Source organism: Siphateles boraxobius, unplaced genomic scaffold, assembly GCF_051911475.1.
Source record: "Siphateles boraxobius isolate OS27281-9 unplaced genomic scaffold, OSU_SipBor_1 9, whole genome shotgun sequence".
NCBI classification, from domain to species: domain Eukaryota; kingdom Metazoa; phylum Chordata; class Actinopteri; order Cypriniformes; family Leuciscidae; genus Siphateles; species Siphateles boraxobius.
In genome coordinates, this window is record NW_027509219.1 from 16,879,622 (window position 1) to 16,905,163 (window position 25,542).

At 43.8% G+C, this 25,542-nt stretch overlaps 1 protein-coding gene across 1 annotated transcript in view; it reads right to left on the reverse strand.

Moving 5' to 3' along the window:
- Positions 1 to 25,542, reverse strand: part of hmcn2 (hemicentin 2) — a 149,402-nt gene that overhangs the window by 100,958 nt on the left and 22,902 nt on the right. The window contains exons 14-22 of the mRNA XM_077224262.1: positions 25,128 to 25,241; positions 24,032 to 24,190; positions 22,441 to 22,635; positions 14,191 to 14,286; positions 13,979 to 14,106; positions 13,730 to 13,874; positions 12,311 to 12,423; positions 11,618 to 11,777; positions 11,363 to 11,522 (exon numbers count right to left, since the gene is read on the reverse strand). Of these exons, the coding sequence (XP_077080377.1) occupies positions 11,363 to 11,522; positions 11,618 to 11,777; positions 12,311 to 12,423; positions 13,730 to 13,874; positions 13,979 to 14,106; positions 14,191 to 14,286; positions 22,441 to 22,635; positions 24,032 to 24,190; positions 25,128 to 25,241 (1,270 nt within the window). The remainder of the gene's footprint in view (positions 1 to 11,362; positions 11,523 to 11,617; positions 11,778 to 12,310; positions 12,424 to 13,729; positions 13,875 to 13,978; positions 14,107 to 14,190; positions 14,287 to 22,440; positions 22,636 to 24,031; positions 24,191 to 25,127; positions 25,242 to 25,542) is intronic.

The following is a 25,542-nucleotide window of genomic DNA, read 5'->3' on the forward strand; positions in this document are numbered from 1 at the left end:
AAGAAGCTAAAAAAGACAATTTCTTTTTTTTAAAGCAGTTAACACAATTAAAGCTCCAAACTTTAAGGTTAAAGCAAGCACTGGTGCCCCCTGACATCCCCACAGGCCACAGCCACCCGATTCTAGATTAAACAAACTTTCCACACAAGATCTTCTTTCCTGTGAGGCAGATGTCTCTGGAGTGGCGTGTTATTCTCGTCAGGCAGACTGAGAAGTTGACATGCTGTTTTATGAGACAGGAACTCCTGGATACTCAAACAATATGCAGGCTACACTTCCTCCTATCTGACTATCACTCAAAACACACACACATTCAGGTCTGATACCTTGTATTACCAGGAATACAGTGGCTCAATGTTCCAGTAATTCCCAACTTTTACAGACAGACGCTATTACTTAATCCTAAAGCTGTCATCCATACATCCTTGCAATACCTGTCTAATGCATTCCTCTGACTAATGCCATCAACATTCTTCAGCTCCATCTAAAAAACCCTAGCATGGTCTAATTCTGATCTCTATACCTCTAGCCCCACTGTCATCATCAGTTTACCAATTAGCAAATACATCAACTTCGACGTAATGAACTTTACATCTGTTTTCCATTGAATCCCAAGTGATTTTAAACCTTGCACCTCTAACGATTGGTAGATGTGAGTCCACAGGACCTTCATAATGACTGGGGTTAAAAAAACTTTTCTCCAACAAATGTTCTTACAGGTTTTTGGTCAGATCTTAATATGATAAAGCTGAAACCATTAAGGGAATAATCTGGGCACAATAGTTAAGGTGTGATCACATAAGTAAATTTCATCAAAATATTGCATGCAAAATTCATTATTTTTTAATTTTGCAGGAAAAATTCATTCATTTTAAATTTTGCAGGCAAAATTCATTCATTTTTAATTTTGCATGCAAAATGTTCCATTGTTAACCGTGTAGAGATGTAGCTCACAAATAAGTTACTTTCTAACCAAGATGCTTTCTGTTGATCAAAGAGGAAAAAAATCATGTGACCAACTTGAAACTGTTTGAAAAATCTGCATGGGGAACTTTTAGCCCTCACACAAAAGTCCAGATTGCAGCTAGAATGAATGACTATATTTTGCCAGCGAAATTTTACTGAGCAATTGTAAATGTGACATTATTTAAGTTACAAAATTTCAGTCAAGAGCATTAAAGGTGCTCTATTGGGTGACACCACTTCTTGTTGACGTTCGAAGTATTGTCAAACAAAACGTAGGCTAGCTAGACCCTCCCTCCTCCTCATCCGTGCACTAACCCCCGAAATCCTTCTTGTCGGTTATTGCTGGAACAGTTTGTTATGTTTTGTGGTGCGGGTTACCCCAGTTTGTTTTTGTTGCCGTTTTTGGAGCCTGGTGTGTCTGCAGAGACCGTGTTTTTTTTACAGTGTGTCCAGGGGACAGGCAGCTAGCGGATAGTGAAGAGATGTTTGCTGTATGTGACAAAAAAAAAAAAGTTTTGGCCTAAAAAAAGCGTGACATCACTTAGAGCACCTTTAAGTGATTGTTTTGCAGTGAGTCTGTTGTTTGATTAACATTAAAATCACAGACAGCAGCATATTGGGTAGAATATTAGGCTGCTGTCATTTTAAGACATAATGCACAGATCCAATACTGATAATGTACACATCACACATACATGTAAAGCTCAGCAGGCAATGAAATTATATCTGTGGTAAACTTATTTAACTCAATTACAGGTGATTGTAATCATACAATTTACTAGTCATTGGCTAATTAAAGACTTTTTTAGTCCCCCTCATGAAATTTGGTCCCATATGCGAGTGATTTACTCGGATTGTAGAGGGTTGTGTCTAATTGTGTCTTTTATGTTTGCGAATTGAATCCTATGTGTTTCTGCAAAATTGCCCTGTGAAAGGACAATAAAGATTTACTCACTTGTGTGTTTTTTTTAGCTGAAACGCTGTTTATGGGGTTAGTTCACCCAAAAATTTAAATGCTGTTCATCTTCGGAACACAAATGAAGATCTTTTTAATGAAATCTGAGAGCTTTCTGTCCCTCATTGACAGCCTACACAACAACCACTTTTAAGCCCCAGAAAGTAAAAGTTAAGACATCATTGAAGTAATCCATGTGACTCTAGTATTTTAACCTCAGGTTTATGTCTTAATCCACTTTATTTACAAAATATTAATCTCTGACGTGTTATCCTTTTAAATTATTGTTTTAGGGTTTACATTTATGTAATCAAGGCAACAAAGTTGTAAATTGGATATTGTCACAAAGATGAAGAGGATGAAGATGGTCAACAGGATTATAAAACAAACAAGGTTTTATTAAACTAGATACTAGACGGTAGCAAACATAGCATGTGTAACGCACACACAAACAACAACCGACAATTAAAGACTGAACACAGAGGAACAAAACACACAGAGGTATAGAACTAAATGATGTGTAGCTGTGGTGAAAGATTAGTGTCCATGGGAACAGATAAATGGCGGGACACAAAGACAAGGAAACATGTGACTGATGACAACAAACTGGAAGTCCATGAAAGAGAAACTAAAGATAAGTGAGTCCAGATAACCGTGACAGATATAACTTTACACAGAAAAGGTTAGTATGTGTTTTTCTCACTAAAATTATGTTTACATGCATACTGTTTGTCTTATGTCTATACTATTGAAAAAGTGAGTACTTTAATGTTTGTAATATTGTGAGTGCCCTCATATAACCCAGATTATTGTAAACCAAATGCTGTTGATTAAACTAAATTTGTATTGTTAGTATAGTTAGTATAAGATAGTCTTATCTCCATTTACTTTCCTATGTTACATCATTGTACTTATGTATACAATTAAAAACACTCCAACACTCTCAAACATGAGATGCTGAGACAAGATGCCTGCAGATTAATTGGTTTTCAGTTAAGCCAAATAAATGCAAAGCATCAGTCTGTCAGGGTGAAATCTAATGTGTCTCCTTTGTAACAGAGCACCAGTGGCTCTTGTTGAAGCCTAGCTGGCTCTTGTTCTTGTCCAGGGGAGTTAGAATGAGGTAAGAGAAGTCAGCTGGGGTGAATTTTGACACAGCTGAAGCCTTTTATAGATGGCTACATCACCTCATCAGGGCCCTTTTTTTTCTCAGCAAGAAAACTTCATCACTCATCAGGGCACATTTTTGCCATTTATTATGTAGTATAACAAAACTGCTCTAAAAGTAAATACTGTGCAAATGATTTCGGTTAAAAATATCACATCATTTTTGGCTTTGTGACATGTATATTTTTGTGACATTGTCAAGAGTAAACTAACACAATTAAAGGGTACATATCATGCTAAATCAACTTTTTTAGCCTGTAAATGCATTTTGTTGTATATTTGGAGTCTTTATAAGTACTGAAAAGTTGAAATTAGTCTCTTCAGGTGCTTCGTTGATATCTTTATATTCTGTTTTGGTCATATTTTGCAACCTGTTCCGATTTTTCTATTCTCTATGACGTTTTTGAACAATTACGTCACAGTATTTTAAATTACGTCAATTACGTCACAGTAAATTTTTATTTCTCGCTGCGATTTTGTAGTCCAAGCTCAAGGATGCAGAAGTTAAGAGAGGGTAAGTCAAAATGTTCGGTTGTTGGATGTAGTAACCCACACGCTTCATTACACCGTCTCCCAGCATCAGAACCTCTTCGAAGTGCCTGGTTGAGTTTTATTTTTCATGGAAATGTACCAACATCTGTGGGTAAAGTCATTTTTGTGTGCGCAAAGCACTATAACTACTTCAGCAACCTCCGCCAGTATAAAGGATTTGCAGATAGACTTCAGGCTGATTTATACTTCTGCGTCGGACCTACGCCAGAGCCTCTGCGCTATACAAGAAGCATTGGTTTTCATTTATACTTTTGCGTTGTTGTCCGCGCTGACGCGCAATTACACATGCAGAGGGAGCATGTGAAACCCGAGGGAGGGGTTCTAGCAGACCAATCACAGCGCTTGCGTCCGCGTAGAATTGACGCGTTGTTACATTTTTGGAGAGGTGCATGTCAGGGTACGCCGAAGGGTACGCGCGCTACGCACAGCCAATGACGTAGCTACGGCATGAGTTCGACGCAGAAGTATAAAACTTTCGTCTGATTGAGGGGTCAATTCCTTCTATCTTTGGAGACGATGAACAGAGCACTTCGGTAAGCTGGAAATAACGTTAATAAAAATAAAATACTTTACTTTCTTAAAACACACGGTGGTCATGGTTTATCAGTACCTTTGTCTTTTTTTTTTTTTGAGTACACGTCTGTAGCAGTATTACTGTTGTTGAGTTTCATAATAACAATGGTCATTTAGCTGCTGTGTTTTCTGATGCTTTTCTAAACGTAGCATATTATACTTTAGTGCTTTTCTTTAATTGTTTATAATATAATTTATATTTTGTTTTGTGAGTGTTGAATAGTTGTTGTAAAACATGCAGTATTGTAGTAGTGGGCATGGATGGAGATTGAGAAGTTACTGTAAATACAGTAACATACCATTGCGATACATCCATATGAAGACATTGTTCTGCAGGTTCGTCGTCTTCATTTTCATCTTGCTCCGGGTCCGGCTCTGGCTCGAACATGTAAGGCTTGATGGACAAGTCTTCCGTTGTTGACATTTTGTTAATAACGTGTGAATAAAAAGTTCCCTTTCAGTCGATACCGTCAGACATAGTCGACGGTCGACTGAAATGGGATCACGCCAGGGAGCCTATTGTCTTAGAGTATTATTGAACGAGCCAATACACATTGGCGTGCGAGATCTGCATCTCACACTCCGCCCCGCAGCGCGGGTATAAATACGGAAGTAGATGCACGCAACATTTGCCTTTTGCTTCGAAGCCGAGCTTCATGTCTGGATCTGAAGAGTGTTGTTGTACAACGAGCGAGTGTGTCTGCGCTTCTTTGGGAAGTCTCTCCTGGTGTCGGTGTTTGCAGCGCGAGTGCAGCGGTGATCGCGAGCTTCAAGCTCTCAACTGCTGTTCTCACAGCAACCAAGTTTCTGTTTGTGTTTGTTTGTCTGACGGTCGGTTGAGGGCGAGAAAGTGAGTGCTTCACTGACACAGGGTCCACCATTCCTGTGTTAGTGTTGCTGCGGTCATTCCCCTGTGTGCTCCGGCACTGGTGAGAGTTTTTCACTTCCTAAAAGAGCAACACGGGTGCGTTTGCGTCTTTTTCAAGATGTCATTCCGCCCGTGCGTTTCTGGGTGCGGTCGTTCCCTGTCTCTCTCTGATGGTCACAATTGTTGTATCACGTGTTTGGGCTTACAGCACGCTGAGACAGCTTTTGTGGACAGCTCATGTTTTCACTGTGGGAACATGACTGTCGCAGTGTTGAGGGCGAGACTCGCCTTCGTTCGCGGAGAGCGAGTCCCCATTACCACGCCCCACCCTGCATGGGTGCTGTGTGGGATGGGTGACCGGAGGGTAGTGTTGGATGTCCCACCCGGTAACCATTCCCTGTGGGCTCCTCACCCCTCCCTTCCACTGCTGCCATTGGAGCCTCCGGTGTTGTCCGCTGGTCCATCTGTAATGGGTTGGCCAGCGGTTTCACTCGGGGCTCCCCTGGAGGACAGGACATCGATTGCAGCATCGGAGGGTGAGCTGACTTCTGGAGATGACGACTCGGCTGCGTGGTCTCCCTCTGGGAGTTCAATGTTGCCCGAGCCGGATCTAGAATTGTCAGCTATGCTGAAACGGGCCGCCGAGGCTGTCGGGCTCGAGTGGAACCCTCCACTGTGTCCTGTTCAGTCTCGGTTGGATGATTGGTATCTCGGGGCGGGCCGTGCTGGTTCTAAGCCCGCCGCCCCAGTGCCCTTCTTTCCCGAAGTGCATGAAGAGCTTACTTGGTCGTGGACGACACCTTTTACTGCTGAAAACGACTTAAGTAGTTCTTCCTCCCTCACTACCCTTGTCGGAGGAGCGGTGAAGGGTTATGAGGCTATCCCTCCAGTGGAGCGGTTTGTTGCGACTCACTTATGTCCAACGGCCGCTGCATCCTGGATGGTGGATCCTTGTTTCCCCTCGCGGGCCTGTGAGTTCGCGTCAGGATTGGCGGTAAGAGCTTACAGAGCTTGCGGGCAAGCCGCTTCCTCTTTGCATGCCTTGGCGTTGTTGCAGGTCTACCAGGCCAAGACACTCAGGGACATGCACGAGGGTAGTTTAGACCGGGCGCTCATGAGTGAGCTCCGCACTGCCGTTGACCTCGCCCTCCGGGGTACGAGTGTCGCGGCATGTGCGGTCGGTCTAGCGATGTCCACCTTGGTGGTCCAGGAACGCCATCGTTGGCTCAGCCTGGTTGAGATGGCGGATGCGGACAAGGTTCAGTTCCTGGACTCCCCAATTTCCCAGGTTGGGTTGTTCGGCGACGTGGCGAAGAGCTGCGCCCAACAGTTCTCTGCCACCCAGGCTCGGACGGAGGCTCCCCGACACACCCTATCCCGGCGGCCCGCTGTTGCCTTCACCCTGCCGCAGGTGATAGTCCCTCCGTCCGTTCGTCGCCGAGGGCGTCCCCCTGCCGCTGCCTCCTGTTCCGCGGGGTCTCCGCAACAGCCTTCACCCAGGCCCCAGCGTAGAACCAGCAGCAGGCAGGCCGCCCGGTCTGTCTCAGTCACTGCCCAGCCAGGGGGCGAGTGTCAGAAGCATTCCTTAGACAGGCCACCCAGGGATGGGGGGACTAGCTCTTCAGATGGTCACCGTTCCACCATTGGCTCTCCGGAGTCCAGTGGTACCCAAATTGTCGAAAGAGCGAATTTCTCCGTCCCTGGGTCCCAAGAGGGCGAGGCTGGTGGTTTGCGACCCTGTGGAACAGCCTTGCTCCCCCCAGCCCCCTCTTGTTCACCAGCCGGCAACACGATGCGTTCGAGGACCTGGTCATCCGCCTTCTCACCCATCCTCTGTTGCCCCGTGGAGTCAGGTAAGTGCAGCACGGCTCACTCAGACCCCGCTATGGGCCGCCCAGGGGCCTTCCGAGCCGGGTCCCTGTCCTCCACCTCGCTGCCCCACCCCGGGTATGCCTGTGGTGCCTCTGGTCCCCCTGGTCCGGTTCGTCGAGGCCTGGAAAGTGCTCTCCAATCCGTCCAGCTGGCTCCTCCGTACCATCAGGCTTGGCTACACGATTCAGTTCCGCCGGAGTCCGCCCAGGTACAGTGGCATTCGCCACACTTCAGTGTCGAGCAAATCTGCTCCTGTCATGCGCGCGGAGATCGCTGTCCTGCTGGCGAAGGACGCGATAGAGCCGGTGTCTGTAGCCGACTTTTACAGCCTGTACTTCATTATACCCAAGAAAGGTGGTGGGTTACGACCAATCTTGGACCTGCGAGTCCTGAACCGGGCCCTCCAAAAGCTCCCGTTCAGAATGCTAACGCAGAAACGCATCTTCCAATGTGTCCGTCCCCAAGATTGGTTTGCAGCGATAGACCTGAAGGACGCGTACTTTCATGTCTCCATCCTGCCGTGACACAGGCCATTCCTGCGTTTCGCGTTCGAGGGTCAGGCGTATCAGTACAAAGTCCTACCCTTCGGGGTGGCCCTGTCACCCCGTGTCTTTACGAAGCTCGCGGAGGCAGCCCTCGCTCCCATGAGAGAGCGTGGCATTCGCATTCTCAACCATCTCGACGACTGGCTCATACTAGCGCAGTCTCGGGAGCAGTTATGCGAACACAGGGATTTGATGCTCCAGCACATCAGCCAGTTGGGTCTTCAGGTCAACTGGGAGAAGAGCAAACTCGCCCCCATTCAGAGGATCTCTCTTCTCGGTTTGGAACTGGAATCGGTCCAACACACGGCGCGCCTCACAGAGAATCGCGCCCGGTCGGTGCTGAACTGCCTGAATCTTATCAAGAGCAGTACAGTGGTTTTTCTGAAACAATTTCAGAGGCTCCTGGGGCATATGGCAGCCGCAGCCGCAGTTACGCCGCTCGGCCTGCTTCATATGAGACCACTCCAGCACTGGCTTCGCGACCGAGTCCCGTGGTGGGCGTGGCAGAGAGGCATGCTCCGTTTGAAAAATAACCCCAGCCTGCCTCCAAACCCTCAGCCCGTGGTCGGACCTTTCGTTTCTCTGGACCGGTGTGTCCCTAGAACAAGTGTCCAGGCATGCAGTGGTTTCCACAGACGCCTCCAACACCGGCTGGGGGGCCACGTACAACGGGCATGCAGTAGCTGGCACCTGGACGGGGTCCCACCTGCATTGGCACATCAACTGCCTCGAGTTGTTAGCAGTGCTCCTTGCTTTGAGACGCCTCAAGACGACGCTGCTCGGCAAGCATGTACTGGTCCGTACGGACAACACGGCGACCGTTGCGTACATCAACCGCCAAGGTGGTCTACGTTCCCGTCGCATGTCACAAATTTCACCCGCCACCTCCTCCTATGGAGTCAGAATTGTGGCCTCCGACAGATTGTGGCCTCCGGGGAATGGCGACTCCATCCCCAGGCGGTCCAGCTGATATGGGACCACTTCGGGGCCGCACAGATAGATCTGTTTGCCTCTCGGGACTCGTCCCATTGCCAGTTGTTTTATTCCCGCACCGAGGGGACCCTCGGCACGGATGCACTGGCTTACAGCTGGCCCCGGGGCCTCCGCAAGTATGCGTTTCCCCCAGTGAGCCTGATGGCACAACTTCTGTGCAAAATCAGGGAGGAAGAGGAGCAGGTTTTGCTAGTTGCCCCTTATTGGCCCAACCGAACCTGGTTCCCCGAACTTTTTCTCCTCTCGACAGCTCCTCCCTGGCCCATTCCTCTGAGAGAGGACCTACTCTCTCAGGGACGGGGCACCATATGGCACCCGCGTCCAGACTGTTGGAGACTCCAAGTGTGGTCCCTGGACGGGACGCGGATGTTCTAGGTAATCTACCACAGGCAGTCGTAGATACCATCACTTCAGCGAGAGCTCCCTCTAAGAGGCTTGCTTACTCCCTGAAGTGGAACCTGTTCGTTGAGTGGTGTGCTTCTCACAGAGAAGACCCCCGAAGGTGTTCGATCATTTCCGTGCTTTCTTTCCTGCAAGAGGCTTTGGAGCGTCGGCTGTCCCCCTCCACCCTCAAAGTGTATGTTGCCGCTATTGCCGCACATCACGATGCAGTAGACGGGAAATCCCTGGGGAGGCATGATCTGATCATCAGGTTCCTGAGGGGAGCGAGGAGATTGAATCCGCCTCGCCCCCCCTCTATACCCTCTTGGCACTTATCTCTGGTGCTAACCGCACTGCAGAGACCGCCCTTCGAGCCTTTGCTAGTAGCAGAGTTAAAAATTCTGTCCCAAAGACAGTTCTCCTGCTTGCTTTGGCCTCCATCAAGAGGGTAGGGGACCTGCAAGCATTTTCGGTCAGCGAATAGTGCCTGGAATTCGGGCCGGCTAACTCTCACGTTATCCTGATACGCCGGCCTGGATATGTGCCCAAGGTTCTACCACCCCCTTTCGGGACCAGGTGGTGAACCTGCAAGCGCTGCCCCCGGAGGAGGCAGACCCAGCCCTGGCTTTTCTCTGCCCCGTTCGTGCTCTGCGCTTATACGTGGACAGAACGCAAAGCTTTAGGACCTCAGAGCAGCTCTTCGTCTGTTACGGAGATCAGCGGAAGGGAAAGGCTGTCTCCAAGCAGAGGTTGGCCCACTGGATAGTGGATGCCACCATCTTGGCGTATGAGTCCCAAGGTGAACCCTGTCACCCCGGACTGCGAGCTCACTCCACAAGGAGTGTTGCCGCTTCTTGGGCAATGGCGCAGGGTGCCTCGCTGACAGATGTCTGTAGAGCTGCGGGCTGGGCAACACCTAATACGTTTGCTAGATTCTATAGCCTACGTGTCGAACCGGTTGCTTCCCGTGTGCTCTCTTCTCATAGAAGCCAGTAACACCGTGAGTCCCGGTTCAGTGTCGGCTTGCTGCGCCATTCCCCTCCTACGGACCGGATACGTGCGCCATTTTGCTCCAGTTGAATTCCCTTATCCGGAACCTGTTGAGCTCCTCCGCACCCCTCCAACGTCGGACGTGGCGGAACGTCCGGTGTTACGCCTACCACTCGTATGCAGTGTGGAACCCGTGTTAGGCTGGGTCCATATGTTGCGGTCCCTACGGCGACCCCATATGTGTATTCTTCCACGATACGGCTCCCCAAGGTGAGCCCGTGTCTTTCCCTTGGCAGAGTCCTGCCGTCACTGTAAATCGGTGTTGTCTCATCCTTTTTTTGGCTGGAGCCACCCCAGTGATATTCCATATGTTATACTGCCCGGTCCTCCGCCCAGTTCATATGCGTATTTCCCCCCCCTTTTTTTCGGGGTTGGTTGGGCTTCCGCAGCGTCCCTTCCTTCCGATGTTGGGCACGTTTCCCAGTGTTACCAAGTCTAAAGACCGCACCAAAACGAGTTGCTCTCAGACGTACATCAGAAAAGGGGTAGAAAAGGGGCCTGTGGAGCTATAATAATGAGGAATTCAGACCCAAGCATTGCAGTTCCGCTTTATATAGACCACAAATGTATGATTTGTATGTAAAAAGGAACGATTTAAAAGCATGATATGTCCCCTGTAAGGAGCACTTCCATCAAATTTGGCCTTTAGCCTTTCAGCATGTTAAGTATTTTTTTTTTTTTTGTGAGTCTTTAAATAAAATATTAAATCAAACCGGAAAAGCAGGTAGCTTTTGTCCAAACTGTGTCAGAATTGTTTAACATTTCCTTTCACAATTTTGTACCTAAGTATGTTTTTGACTATTACACACTTTGGGTAATAATTTGAGTAAATGATGACAGAATTTTAATTTTTGGGTGAACTATTCCTTTAAATACTTTCATTGTATGGACAAAAAAGTAATAAGACAAAGTAATAAGAAAGTCATACAGGTTTGAAAGGAGGGAGAATAAATCATGTCAGAATTAAATTGTTTTGATGAACTATTTAGGGTGAATGTTTGGACACATCAATTAAACTTTTTAACTCTTTTCAATATGGGTCAAATATGACAAGTGAGCTTAGTATTTCGGTACAATAGATGGGTTAAAAGAGAAAATGTGGAAAAAATACACTACAGTTCACAAGTTTGGGGTCTTTAATATTATTAAATGTTTTTAAACAGGTCTCTTTTACTCACCAAGGATGCATTATTTGATCAAAAATAAGGTATAAACAGTAATATTGTGAAATATTATTACAATTAAAAATAATGTGATTTGTTCCTTTAATGGTAAAGTTGAATTTTCAGCAGCCATTACTCCAGTCTAGAGTGTCACACGATCCTTCAATATGCTGATATGGTGCTCAAGACATATTTTTGTATGATAGTGTATGTTATAATTACCTTTGTCAATTAATGTAATGAATATGGTGTGTGACAGGATTGGTTATGATCTTACCAGGCCGTGACAGGAGGTATGGGCTGCCCATTTCTGCTCCAAGTCACCAGAGGTGTAGGACTTCCATGAACCTCACATGGAAGGATGACTTCTGATCCAACCTCAGCTGTCATTTTAACCATCACCTGTGACCCATCAACACCAACAATTCGTGGTTTGCCTATCGAAATGAGAGACTCAGTTAGAAAATTCTTAAAAAGCCATTTGTTTTTGAGTAAATCATCAAAAACGACTTATATTTATGAGATTCCTAACTGTTAACACTCAGATGCATTTCTCTGCTGGTGTAGCCCACTGCACTGGTGGCGGTGCAGACATAGACTCCTGCATCTTCTGCCCTGGGACTGGGGATGTACAGACTCCCATCAGCTGCCTCAAGAGGTGCTGATATAGGCCTGTTTGAGGGATCTCGACCCTGGGGAGAGAAGGATATGGCAGATAACCTGAACACCTCGAAACAAGCATGCTGGTCTGAAGGGAAAATTGGAATGCACATCCGGTCCAAAACCTTGAAGGGGTTTCTCAGGTTACCAGGAATCAGGCATTCCTCTTGCATATCCCCCATCCCCTTTTTGCTCTGAAACAAGATGGCTTTAGCAGACCTTCTTTCATGTGACCAGAATAGCAATTTACATGCCTACAGTGGATACTGCGGACAATACACTCCCAATCTATCGTGCTGTGAAACAGCGGTGGAAAACTTAACTTCCCACGACAGGGGCAGGCGGACGTAAGCTTACATCCATTTGAAAGGCAATCGGGAAAGCAAAGCATGAAGGACGAATGGGCTGCATCAGCACATCTCCTGCTTCCATTAGGCTAAATTATTCCAGCTAACTGTTTCACACAATGCAATCAGTTACTATCTGTCACGGCTGTGATGGTGACACAGCCAGAAGCACTAGTACTGAAAAAAGGGACCACAGTAAAGTGATCCGGGTGATGTACCTTGGACCAGACGATGGTGGGTTTGGGGATCCCACTTGGTTCACAGGACAGGGAGATGGGTGTGCCCTCGTTGGCTGTGTAGTGCAGGGGACCAGCCTTGATATCAGGAGGGGCTGGAAAAGTAGGTCAGAATAGCAGCTGTTCACAAGGCCTTAACAACCAGCGGTTCACAATTAGAACTTTGCCAAAGATACTTCACAAGGAATCCAACTTATCGCTTCTAAATATGAAAGTCTAATATTAGCACGTATTTCATCTTCATTAGGGACCGCATGAGTTACTATAATGCAAAAAAAAATAAAAAAATGTATATGTGTTTTTGTTTTCCTGTAAAAACTAAAAACATGCTTAAGATGGGACTTGTTTAGCCATAAATAAATAGAATATATAAAGCTGTAAATGTATGTATATTCATCTGAACTCTTCTATTAATCAGTATATTTGTATGTTTTTCAATAAACATATTTAAAATAATTTGTCTTCAGAGAATACATTCTTAATTGTATTAAGTATAAACCTCAATAACGTTTTTACGTTTATGCTTAAAACCTGCTAGTGGGAAAAGAAAATAATAAAAAAAATAATAATAAAAAAAACTATTTATTTTCTGAAAACAAGTATATTATGTTACACATAAATTTGTAAATGTAAATGTTATATATATATATATATATATATATATATATATATATATATATATATATATATATATATATATATATATATTACTGGTAAACAGACAAAACTGCTGATAAAATTTGCTGATTTTAGCATATGTTTGGTATGCCATCATTTGTATTTATTTCTTTCTTTCTTCTTTCTTTCTTTCTTTCTTTCTTTCTTTCTTTCTTTCTTTCTTTCTTTCTTTCTTTCTGTCTTTCTTTCTTTCAACATATATTTTAAACAATTCCCTTTAATCAATTTAGCATCTGTCTGATTCAAATCTTTATGATTATTATTTCAATAATATTAATTATTAACTAGGTTTTCAATTGTGTATTTCTGAAGTATGCTTTTGCACCTTCAGTGTTCTTAAGAATTACAGATTGGCGACTCGTTTCTGACACATGTAATAAGACAACCATTTGTCCCATTATAAGCAGTTATCAACTGTTTTTTGTTATGAAAAGTTAAAAAAAAGCAAAAACAAAAAAAAAACAAAAAAAAAAGTAATTTTTTTGTTCACTTGTAAATATTATTATTCATTAAAGTATCTAAGCATTAAGAACTTAAACTACAAATCACTTGGGATTATTTGAAACTGATGTATTGTTGCACATTACTGCATAAAGCTGTGCATCGTTCTTTCTCTGTTATTTCATTACTGCCTTGTTATCGCCACGCAGTTCACTAAATTTGGACAGTGAAAACAAATGAAAATCAATTATACTTAATTGTAAAAATGTCCTGCCCACTAACATTGAACTTCCACTGTGACGGTTATATTGGCTGAACCTGCTACATTGATAGCAGTGCACACGTATGTCCCCGCATCATCAGGTACAGTTCTGTCCACATGTAGACTGCCGTCACTCCTTAGAAAGACTCTTCCACCAACACGCACCTAGAGACAGGATGATCATACAATAAAAACATAAGCATGAACACAACGCATACATTTTCCGGTAATTTCAATTTCGCACCTAAGAAGCGTCTCTCGTAACTCACTTGTTTTCCATTGTGCATCCAGACTCTCTCAGGAAGAGGAATTCCATCTAATAATATACAGGGAAGGTTCAAAGGCTGACCGGTCATCGCTGTGACAGCTGGTGCACCTTGAACTAATAATGGTGGTTCTGTAAACAGGACAGATAATTACAGTGAGACTTTATGGTCACAATATTTTTGATATTGATCAGGAGAACAGTACATTTCCATACCTAAGCCAGTAACAGTGACTCTGGCTAGTGCCTTGATGAATCCAAACTGGTTTTTGGCCTCGCAAACATAAACACCTTCATCATCAACCCAAACACCTGGAGGGATCAGAGCAATGCTGATTAGAACATAAAAGACTCTTTTGTCATGGATCTCATAAACATCTCTTTTCATACTTTAGTCATTATTATCATGCTTTAGATCAGCGAGACACACACACACACACACACGCACGCACGCACGCACGCACGCACGCACGCACGCACACACGCACGCACACACACACACACACACACATTATCAAACCATTAAACTTAATTACGGCTAAATTATGTGAAAGAGAAGTGATATCAGTAATCAGCTCACATATGGATGTGTTTTTGTTTTTGGTAATTGCTTTACTTCATTTATAAAGTGTCATCTTGACCTTATTATCAAAGTATAAAAACAACACAGAACAATCAGTCAACAATGTTACTAGTTTAACAAAACACACAAATAATAAGCCACAACCTATAAGATTTTACTCATTCGTGACAACTCATTTTGAAATAAAATATCAATACAGATCATCATCAAGGCCTTTTACAGCGCAAGCGCCGATCTGAACGGTGTCTAGCATGCCGTCTTTCTGTGCAAAAGCTGGTGTAAGCATGGCAGGACAGAGTCGTGCCTTCTGTCAGCGCAGACCGCCAAGCTGCCCGGTCTTCCGCAAGGTGATGCCATTGGTCAGGGTTGATGTTAAAGACATTCATGTCCCGCTTGACGACATCCTTAAAGCGGAGCTTGGGTCGGCCACGAGGGCGGTGTCCCACAGCTAACTCCCCATGGAAGATGGACTTTGGGAGACGTTCATCTGGCATACGACGTACATGGCCGATCCATCTGAGTCGCCTCCTCCGGAACATGGTGTACATGTCACTGCTGTTAGTGAGCTTCAACACGGTGGTGTTCGGGACCCGATCCTGCCATGACAGGCCAAGGATCTGTCGTATGCAACGGAAGTGAAAAGCATTAAGCTTGTGCTCCTGCCGCTGGTATGTAGGCCACGTTTCGCTTCCATATAGCAGAACGGAGAGCACACAGGACTCATATACGCGCACCTTTATTTTGAGAGAAAGGTGGCTGTTGTTCCAGACGCGAGACTGAAGCCGCCCAAAGGTTGTTGAGGCATGACCGATCCTGGTATTCAGTTCAGCATCAAGGGTGTTGTTTGCTGTCAAGGTTGAGCCGAGGTAGATGAATTTCTCGATAGCCGACAGCACTGTGCCATTGATGGTGACGTGAGGGGAAGCAGGAACGTTCTGAGCCATCACCACTGTCTTCTTGAGGCTTATGGTAAGTCCGAACTCTGTGCAGGCAGCAGCAAAAGAATTGCACATCTCCTGAATTTCTTGTTCAGTGTGAGCCACGAAGGCAGCGTCATCTGCGTAAAGCAACTCGCGCACAAGGACGCATTTCACCCTGGTTCTGGCCCTCAGACGAGTCAAGCTGAAGAAGTTGCCATCATACCTAGTGTGCAGCAGAACCCCAACCGGATCAGGAAACGCCCGTCGCAGCACAGCCGAGAAATAGATGCCAAACAAGGTGGGAGCGAGGACACACCCCTGCTTTACTCCACAGCAGACATCAAACTCATTTGAGCGGGCACCGTTGAACTGTACGGTTGCCCGCATCCCATCATGGAAGCCTTGGAGTATTGCCAAAAGAGTTGCCGGACAACCGAGTCGCTGCAGAACATGGAAGAGACCAGAGCGACTCACATAATCGAAAGCCTTAGTCAGATCGACAAACACCATGTACAATGGGCGTTGCTGTTCTGCACACTTTTCCCGAAGCTGGCGTACCGAGAAAATCATGTCCAAGGTCGAACGACCAGCACGGAAGCCGCACTGACTCTCCGGCAGCACCTGGTCAGCAATGCGCTGCAGCCTTTGAAGGATTACGCGGGCAAGGCATTTTCCCGGAAGGCTAAGGAGCGAAATGCCTCGGTAGTTGTTGCAGTCCTGCCTGTCGCCCTTATTTTTATAAAGAGTGACAATGTTGGCATTCTTGAGTTCACTAGGGATGCATTTGTTCTGCCAACAGCATCGAAACAGGCAGTGAAGCCGCCTGACCAGCACTGGCCCACCACATTTCAGCAGCTCCGCTGGAATTCCATCGCTGCCCGGTGACTTGTTGTTCTTCAGAGCTGCAATCGCATGCTCTATTTCCATTGCTGAGATCTCCGTATCCAGCTCGTTGAGGACAGGTAGTTGTGGTACAGCAGCAGAAACAGCGTTCAAGTTGGCGTCCAAAGGAGTGCCATACAGCAAGCTGTAGTGCTCGACCCATCGACCAAGCTGGCCTGGGAGGTCGTTGACAACGGAGCCATCAGTGGCTCGCAAAGATGTTGTTTTTTTCGCTCTAGGACCCAGAGCCTCATTGATGCCGCTGTACATGCCGCGTATGTCCCCAGTACTTTCACACCGTTCTACCTTCTCACTGAGGTCCTGCCAGTACTGCTCGTAGGCCTGGCGTGTAAGATGCTTGACGTCATTCCTGGCCTTACGATAGTGAGCAATGGTGGAGTCATTACTGTCTTGGAGAGCACTGAGACGGGCAGCACGCTTGTCAGCTAGGGCCGGGAGCAGAATAGCAGAGCTTGCAAGGAACCAATCCGGTTGTTTCCTTCTACAAAGGCCGAAGACCTCAGATGCAGCCTCCGTCATGGAAGCTCTTAGCTCAGCCCAGGTGTTTTCAGGAGTGTCGTCAACTCTGAAGGGAAGGCCCTCCATTCGTGCACGGAAACTTGCCACGTATTCATGTTTCCGCATGAGCTCAATGTTTAGCTTTGGTGTGGGCTTTGGAGTGGCACTGTGAATCTTCTTTGGGGTGAGTTTTAGAGTGCAGCGGACAAGGGCGTGGTCGGTGTCACAGTCTGCAGAGTGCATACTCCTGTACCTCTTGACAGCGTTGAGTTGGCTCCTCCTGACAATAATGTGATCAAGTTGGTGCCAGTGTTTGGACCGGGGATGCATCCAGGTAACCTTGGATCTGATAGTTCCAGATGAGAAGGATCCCGGTAAGCATAGACCATAAGCAGCGCACAACTCAAGGAGACGTTGGCCATTGTCATTGATGCTACCAATCCCAAAATGACCCAAGATTGGCCTCCAGGCATTGACATCCCCTCCAACTCTGGCATTGAAGTCCCCAAGCAGAGCTAAATCCTCCCCGGCCGGGACGGAACGAATGACCTCGCTGACGTGGGCATAAAAGGCTTCCTTGTCCTCAAGGGTCGTGCCAAGTGGGTGCATAGGCAGAGAGGAGAGTGAGAAAGCCAGCTGAGTGTGACATCCGCATGGACATTAGGCGTGGAGAGCAAGCAGCTGGTTGAGAGACGGTGGACAGCAGGGTGTTCCGCACAGCAAAGCCGACTCCATGCATCGGACGATGGTCGTCTGGATGACCACACCAGAAAATGGTGTAGTTCCTCTCACGCACAGAGCCACTACCCAACAGCCAAGTCTCGCTTATAGCAGCAATATCCACTCTGAGGCGAAATAGTTCGCAGTCAATGACGGCTGATTTCCGAGGAGCACTGTTGAGGTCGGAGTGCACCCCAAGACTTCTGATGTTCCAGCACGCCAAATTCAGAGAAGAGGAGGCAGTTGCAGAATGTCGACCTGACCGCGCCTGGCTTGCACTCGTGTCCTGCCGAGCAACGACAGCCCTTGAGTACAAGAGTTCCCGATTTGCCAGTCGTTGAATTTGTGTATGACTTTCCATGCATGCTATAGCACCGAGTGCCAGGGCAGAATACAGAAGACGGATGTTTGCCCAGGACAAACGCCTCCCTCTGGGTCCTACGCCACTGAATCTGACGGAGTGCAAGCACGACAGTCAAGAGCAACGCAGGATCGCCCCGCAGTAGCCTGCTAACTTGGCCTTATACTCGCTGACCGTTGTCCCGTAAAGGATCGTGGGCAGTGGGCAGGTCTAATGGACCTGTACGGGAGAGTAAGACGACCCCGCCCTACCACAAGTCATAGGGGCTCACCTTAGGCAAGTGACAGCACCCCTTTTGCCTCCCAACTATGGGTCAAACAGTAGATGTCAATTCGGCAGCAGGAGTTGGCAGCTTTTGTAGAGTATTGGAACGTTTTCCTGGTTGGTCTACCACAGCTTTCTCGGTGGGCGGATGATCCTTTACGGGACAACGGTCAGCGAGTATAAGGCCAAGTTAGCAATATAGATAAAGCCGCTCATTTGTAAGAGAGACGCACAATATACAGTAACCATATCAGTTGTCTTCTGATATTAGAGATTTATCAAGGGATATGTAGCAACCAATATCAAAATGGATAATTAAATTATGGATGCTCATTTTCCCAATTTTTAACCATTAATCATTTAACACTCACTTTAATATATATATACACAAAGTAACATAATTAACAACAAACAATAAAAACATTATTATAATTTAATTTAATCTTTTATAATCTTGATTACATTTAATTTAATTTATTTTATAATATTAAGAACATTATTATTACATTTAATTATTATTATTTTTACCTTGAGGTTACCGTTGTCAAAATCTAACATTCAATTAAATATAATTATTTAACACAAATTAACATTATTAACAATAAACAACAGCAATATAAACTACTATAAACAATTATTATAACATGAATTTTACCTTTTATAATGTATAGTATTAAAAACATTATTATTAAATGTAATTAATTTTTCAAATTATTTAATTATTTATTTAAATAATTATTTTTATGTTATGGCATATGACTGATAAACTGCATTCTTATTTTGTATAAATACATTAAAAATAAAACACTACAAACTATTCTTTCTGAGACTCAACAAATGCATCAGTGTTATTAAATTATTATTAAATGTAATAACAGTTAAATTTAATCTTTATCAAGTCTCAAAATAAGTATCAACTGATTTTAGTTTTTAGTGATGTATTTTTAATGTATTTATACAAAATAAATGTATTCAGGGATCCATGGTTAAAAATTCAGTCATCTGCCATAACATGAAAATAATTATGAAATTTTTGTTTTGGATAGAATTTTTTTTAATTGGTGCATTCCTAATTTTATTTCACAACAGTTTCTACCTTATGGTTCAATAAAAATTAATGTTACAGAAGATGTCTTGAATTTAAAAGTGGTAGTCATCTATTATGATTAATGCTTGTTGATGACACACATTTGCATGCTTGTTAGAGATATTACCCATTTGAGTTTTTAGATTAGTTCAAAACTCATTCAATTCTTGCCGCTGTTGGACTTTTGGACTAGACAGAGAATTTACGGCATTGTTGATTTGCTTCTATTTACAACCCAGCTATTAATTCCATTGTGATGACAGTTCTGACTTCATCTGTTATTCACTCTTGTTTGAGACCATTACGCACACACTTTATATACAGCTTATTTGAAACAACAAAACTGTTGTAATGAATATTGTGCAACACTTTATGCATGTGTGAAATTTACACAATAGTCGTTTGCACACAGTGGTAGCTGTTGAAATAGTTTTAAATAGTATAAATCAATGTTACATGTGCACATTACATTTGTTTGCAAGTATGTGTGTGTTGCAGTATGTGTATATGCAGTGCTATGTGAGTAAAAATGATCTCAAGTTTTCAGACCTGTATAAACGTACACACGGGAACATTCTCAGAACTTTGGCAAATGTTCTGGCAAGGTTATGAACAAATATTCTTCCAGTAACATTAATTGAATGCTTGTTCAAAGTTACCTATCTGTCAGTCACTTTGCTATTGTTTCGAGACTGACATTAGGGGTCACTCTTGGGAGCCCCAAACACCTCTGAAATATTTAAAATAGCCAATGAAGCAAGTGGAACTTTCATGCTAGCCACTTCCCGGACATCCGGTTATAAAAAGAGGCTGGCGTGCTCCACTCATTCAGATTTGTTCTTTGGAGCTGAAGCATCACATCTCTCAAGCTAAGAGAAGTGAATCCATTCGCCTCCACACGCTGCTGAATCAAAGAGCACATTTCAGCGATCACTCTCTCGGGTGCAGATATAAGTGCAAGGAGCTCCCCTGGGTGCTTCAGTGGTGGTCTAAAAGAGGCAATTTCCTTGCAAAAAGAGCAACTTTCTCTGAAAAAGCTACATGGAGGATCGGTCATTGTAAAGATGTCGTTCCGTCCGTGTCCTTCTTGGGGCAATTTCTCTCTCCCTCAGACAGCCACAATTGCTGTTTTCAGTGTCTGGGCCGTGCTCACGTTGAGACAGCATTTGTAGCATTTGTTCATGCTCTCACTGGTCCTTCTACCTCTGGGTACGAGGCCGTGGTGGCGAGCACTGAGGGTCGTTGGTTACAATGGGAGAGTTTCCGGCAGGTGAATCCCATGGGCCTCGTTCCTGAGCATGTTCGTGTGCCCTGGTCGAGTTTTTGGATGAGTTAGGCGGTTCCACCCTGATGCTTTGAGCTAAAAATCTCATTTGGGGCTCGAGAGGAAGATGAGCAGTCAATCGCAGCATCAGAGGGCGGGCTTATGCCTTCCGAGGTGAATGACTCGCCTGGGCTTTCACCCTCAGATGTGATAACCCAGTCTGAATCTGATGTCAAGTTGGCAGCCATGATTGGCCTGGTGGCCACGAGCATCGGGCTTGAGGTGGACTCCTCCGCCCTGCCCGTGGTTGAACGATTGGTTCCTGGGGTCCGGTGAAAAAAAAGGTAATCTTAGGCTGAAGGGACCAATTCCCATTGTGAGGACAAGTCCCCTAAAAATGTGAGACTCTGGGTTACTTACCCTGAGCATTGGAAGGTTGCAGGATAGCGTGAGTGCACTTGCTAATTGGCAAGCAAGAGCATGCCTGCATCTGCACCGCCAAAACTCGTAACACAGTTCAGCTGGTTGTTGAGTTTAATACAGGGACCCTAAAGTCCCGGTTATACTTTAATTTCTGCATCCGGACGCACAGCTTTCAAAGTATACTTAACCGCGGATGGCTGAGTTCGACATATGCTCACTACAATTGTTTTTTTTTATATTCTACCAGACATCGGAGGGCAGCACTGAGTCGTGTCATCAACAAGACATTCGCTCGGCAAGATAGGAGAAGAAAATAATTCCACCATTGGAATTATTGCAAACAAACCATTCTACCATAGCAAACAAACTAAAGAAGAAACAACAAGAGAATAAACGCCTCCTGTTTCAAGCGTGTTGTTTTTGTATCACTCTTTCCGCACTCTTTTTCGATGACTGCACAGTAAGGCTACTGTGTGTATTGATCCTTTTATACCTGTATGTCCGGGGGAGTGGCTGGCAGGTGAGTTCTACTTGCTAATTCCCATTGGCCTTTTCTGAATTTGTCAGAGCTGTTTGTGTTTGGGGCTCTCAAGAGCAAACCCTAGTGTCAGTCTCAACACAACGTCTCGTTCCCTCCATCAAGGACCAGAGGTTACAACAGTAACCGAGACATTATCTGGTCTTTAATAATGTTCTCAAAATGTAAATATAAAAACATTATTTATACATCGTTTGTGAAAGTCTTTCTGAAATGTTTTAGTTGTTATTTTTTATCTTACTACTTGTGTTAGAATGTTCAGAGAACACTTAAAATGAACGTTCCCATTAGCAAAATAAACTAAATAGAATGTTCACTTAACATACGCATATCCAAGAGAAACGTTTTTTTTTATTATTACATTCAGAGAACTTTAAAAAAAATAAAAATTTCATGACTTAAAGACAGCGTTGACAAAACGTTCTTAGAACATATTTTTTAATTTACTCAGAATGCTTTTAGTAACTGGTTAGCTAACAACAAACAAACTGCTCAATGCTAATTCTATAGCAACCTTCCAATAAAAACATTATACCCTATAAACATTTAGAGCTGCTTTGTCCATATGCAGCTCCCTGTCCTGCCAGAAGCTCCGGCTCTGGCTCAAGAGGCCTGCGGTTTGACTTTTTACCCCACCCACCCCTGAAGGGGCCTAGGGTGAGGAGACCTTCTCTCAGCCCACTCTCTAAGAGAGGAAGCTCTAAGCTGTACTGTTTCTATTTCTTCTATCGCAGCAGTTGGTTTCAGACCGACCTCCCCTAAGTGTCAACACCTAAAATAACATCTTCATTATTCTCCTGTGGGGGGACCATGTCCGTTAGATCCTCGCGTTTGGTATCTGGGAGGGATTGTGCTAGCAGACGACCTCCCTAAACATCTATTCAAAGATAGTTATAGAAACTCACTCTCAATCTGAAGGGCACCAGAAGGCAGTTGAGAGGTGCCTACGTGGCCAGATGATTTGCCAAAAATGTTGCGTCCGTCCTGGCGTCTCCATGTCAGAGAAGGTGTGGGAAAACCACGGACGATGCAAGGTAGAGTAATGTTATCACCCACGCCAGCCGTTATGTCCACGGGAGACTCGGAGAACATAGGAGCAGCTGCAAAAATAAAAAAAAAACAAAAAAGCAAGCCATCAAAAAAAAATATATATATTTTAACATTTTGTTTGCTAAAAGAGGACAAAATGTATTGTAACATACAATAAATAATGTTCAGCTCTCCTTCTTTGCAATGTATTATGTTCAAGAATAGCTTTTTATAGTGTTTTTCTAGGGAGTGTTTCTTCACCTCTGCCAGTATTTTTTGTAAAGTTGCTTTGAAGTTATATTTATTATGAAAGATGATATACATAATAAATGAATTGGAAATGTTCGTCTTTTAGTTTAATATTAGGTAGTAAAAAATATGCTTTCACTTTAACAAAGAAAATATTTTCAATTTAAATAATATGTTTTGACTTTAGTACACATTTGTTTTGGCTTTAAACCAACAGTAATTTCATGTTTTGTGTTTTGCATGCACAGTATAAATGGGTTGTTATGTATAACTGTTTTTATTTATTTTTTAGTAAGGGAGATATAACCATATTTCGGGTGCCTTAGCATTAGAAAGTGTGAAAACTCTTGAATTATAGAACAAAGTGAAAATATGCAGATGAAAAAAATAAGCTTTACAACCACCATTCCACTGAACAAATTTATTTCCAACATATTTTCCTTTTTTCCACACACATTATATGTAGGATAGTAATAATGACTTAAAGCTGAAGTGAAGTGAAAATGTTTACGATGTTAAAATATTGTCTTCCATTCCAGTTTAATACGCAGAAACAACGTTAACTACAGTATAACATCTGTAGGTTGATTTTCCCAAAGAGTTTAAAATACATTGCTCTGTTTATTTGCCAATGGTATGAATTTGGGAGCGAGACTGACCAATGGCAGAAAGAGTGAGTGTTCTGGGTGATATGCATCATCATTCAACCAAAATTTCTATCATTATTTGTTCAATTACACTTAATGATGCTAGTGGCACATAAATGACACATTTTACTTTTAAGGCAAGTTCGATACAGAGTTATGGTCCCTGTTCTGAATCATGCTCATAAACTGGCCATGAGCTACTGAGAGTCTGAGAATGCTGTCAGGAGCTGTTTAAAGTCCTGTTAAAAACACATTCCCAAATATCAAGTTGAAACCAAATTTCGCACTCCAAATTTCACACGCTACAACAGAGCGGGGGAACATTTCCTCTTGCGGTTAAGAAGCCCATGGGCTTATGGGTGTGTTCTGCTTAAAATCAGATAGTTCTATCCAAGGTTTTTGGCTCATGCTATGAACTACATGTGCTTCAAAGGTTTGGGAAAGCAATAGAAATACTGCGACATTGAGCTCAATAAATAAAAGCCCACATAAAATGAAACTGTTCTGTATAAACTGTACAGTAATATTTATATAGTATAAGCATGTAATGCAGCTGAGGTCTTGTTCTTACCTCCCACCTGTAGTGTGACCAGAGCAGAGGTGGACCCGCCAATGTTTGAGGCCACACAGGTATACTCTCCAGAATCCAGTTCCTGAACCCCACGGATCCGCAGCGTTCCACGATGGACATCCTGCTCTGCAAATGGAACTGTTCCCAGATCAAGATCCCCTGAAGACGGATGGTGCAAGAATCAAAGAAAACATACGCCGTTGCTGTAACAACCCACTACACGTAATGCAATATCCTAAACAGACTCTAAACCTCAGAAAATGAATAACAGTCTCTTAACCATGAAGAAATAATATCATATGTTGCATTTTCTTTATGCTTATGAATCTTTTATACATTTCATTTGGGTAAAATTTGACACATTGTTGTTGTTATTAAATTTTATTTTGTCAGCTAAATTTTTATGAAAGTTTAGTTAGAAAATACTTTTTAAAAAAAAAGAATAAATATGGCAAAGATTTTCATCAAAAAACAACAATAACAACAATTTTAAAAGATGTGAGGTGTCTTGAGGGTCCAGGTATTATCCTTAAGGAGGGTGCACACTGTGCGATTTATAATAGTCCTTTACGATTGTTTCTTGTCAGACTGTACGGACATGATCATCGCTGTAAGCCATGTCACACTGTAAGATCTCAGTTGTCATTGATGTCAGACTGTACGACAGTCAAGACGCGCAAAAAATGGACGCACGGAAGAAAACCTGTCTGGAGTTTTACATCTTCAATCAACGACACGATCGGTGACAGCGAGCTGCATTATACGCGGCGGGATTGAAATGGTGGTTACAAATAAATCGCTCACGTTCATTTTGGCCATGGCTTGTCTTGAAAAAGGAAGACAATTTGACAGTCGTCATAGAAGTCACACTGCAGGACTGTGAGTAAAATCTTCTGACACTGCCAGAATTTCATCGGAGGTAAAATTTGATCGCAACGGTCATTAATGTTGGTGAACAGGTCAAACTAACGCTCAAAGACTTCAGATTTTAGCCTAAGATCAGAGGAATCTTTTAGGATTTGCAAAATTTGTCTCAGATGGCAAAATCGTGGCCAAAATCGCACAGTGTGCACCCGGCTTAAGGGGCAGTGTTTACCTTTTTGCCATTTTACAAATGGAAGAGGAGTACCAGATGCCCGACATTCTAAAATGGCATCTTCACCAGCAACGACCATCACCATCTGCTGTACCACTGAGATGCTCGGAGGCTCTGAGACAACAACAAGAGAGAAAGGAATTAAACCTAACATTGTGTGCTGTACTTTATGTCATTTTTTTATTACCACACATAAATTGTTTCTACTTCCTGACAGATTTCATTTGAATATCTGTCTCTGGTTATGTTCAGAATTGAATACTAGCTAACTACTGAATATGTTACATTTTTGTCACAAGACCCAATCACATCACCCCATCAAAAACATTTTGTATTTTTTAATCTAATGATAAAAAATGAAACATGAAAAGGAAAAATGTCTAAACATTGGGCAGTCTAACCAAATAATGATTCA